General features: G+C 50.7%; 1 protein-coding gene across 1 annotated transcript in view; it reads left to right on the forward strand.

Moving 5' to 3' along the window:
• Positions 1-503, forward strand: part of SDRG_02861 (serine/threonine protein kinase) — a gene marked incomplete at both ends in the record, with an annotated part of 780 nt that extends 277 nt beyond the window's left edge. The window contains one exon of the mRNA XM_008608465.1: positions 9-503. Coding sequence (XP_008606687.1) covers positions 9-503 — 495 coding nt within the window. The remainder of the gene's footprint in view (positions 1-8) is intronic.
• Positions 504-1271: the final 768 nt, after the last annotated feature.

Below are 1271 nucleotides of genomic sequence, written 5' to 3' on the forward strand. Positions count from 1 at the left end.
TGGCGAAGGTCCGCATCGCGCTTGACGTTATTCGAGGGGTCGACTACCTGCACAAAAAGAAGATTGTGTACTGCGATCTCAAGTCCGAAAACGTCCTTGTCAGCGACGATGGCCACGCCAAGCTCGCCGACTTTGGCATTAGCCAGCAGACCACGCGTCGCGGCGATGCGAAACAACAAGGCACACCGCAGTACATGGCGCCCGAGCTCACGGGCTCCGCAGCCGCCGCGCCGACTTATGCCTCGGACGTCTATGCATTTGGCATTCTTCTCACAGAGCTCGATGCCAACACGGGCATGGTGCCGTACGAGACGATTGATTACAACAACAACCACTTTGCGCTATGGAAAGAAGTCCGATCCGGTCTGCGTCCCGCGCTTCGTGACGATTGCCCTCTTTGGTTCCGCGAGCTGGCGGTCCAGTGCATGGCGACGGTCCCGAGCGACCGCCCTTCTGTGTCGACGATCATCGACATTTTGGATAAGAACTTGCGCGACATGTAGAATCACAATCTAGTTTTACCAGTAATACTGTCGTCAATTCTTAGTGTATACATCCGATATTTTTGACTTGGAGTTTTGCAATGGTCAAACTTGTCGTAACCAGAGGGTTGCCTCGTCAAGGGTGGCAAAAATGATGGCCACTTGTAACAGTCAATCAGAAAGTGGGGCTCTCTCCGGGATTTGAGCCCGGATATACCAGTTGGTAAACCAGTGGCTTCGCCGCTAGACTTAATTAGACTTGAAGAAGCCGCCAAGAAGCACGCCCTCTTGGCTGTTTCTGCGCGCCACACTGGAGTACCAATGCCGCGCACGTCCTGTGATCGTTTGCAGATCCGAGTTTCGATGAGTGGGGTGACAACCCACTCCATGATGAGGCGACACACACAATTGAGCTCAATCCTCCAACGAAATTATCGAGTAAGAAAGAGCTTGATGCAAAGCACATTGGTCCGTTGAATTTTTCCAAAAAATTGCTAAAAGAAGGGCTTGATACCAAAGCTCTTCACGTTTGTAGGTTGAAGCTCAGGTTGAAGTTTAGTTGATATTTTTTGTCACGAGTTCACAGAGCATCACTCCTTTTTCAATGTTTGCATTTTGGCATTTTTTGCATTCGAAGCAGTTCGAAATGCACCCTTCTTTCAAGGTACAGTGCGAACCCAAGCTGCTAAAACACGTGAGCAGCAAGCAGGACACCAGCCGCCACCTCGATAAGTCATCATCGACCGACACTACTTGCTCGGTGCGATTTCAAGCACCGAACGAATTTGG

Source organism: Saprolegnia diclina (assembly GCF_000281045.1).
Source record: "Saprolegnia diclina VS20 unplaced genomic scaffold supercont1.6, whole genome shotgun sequence".
NCBI classification, from domain to species: domain Eukaryota; phylum Oomycota; class Saprolegniomycetes; order Saprolegniales; family Saprolegniaceae; genus Saprolegnia; species Saprolegnia diclina.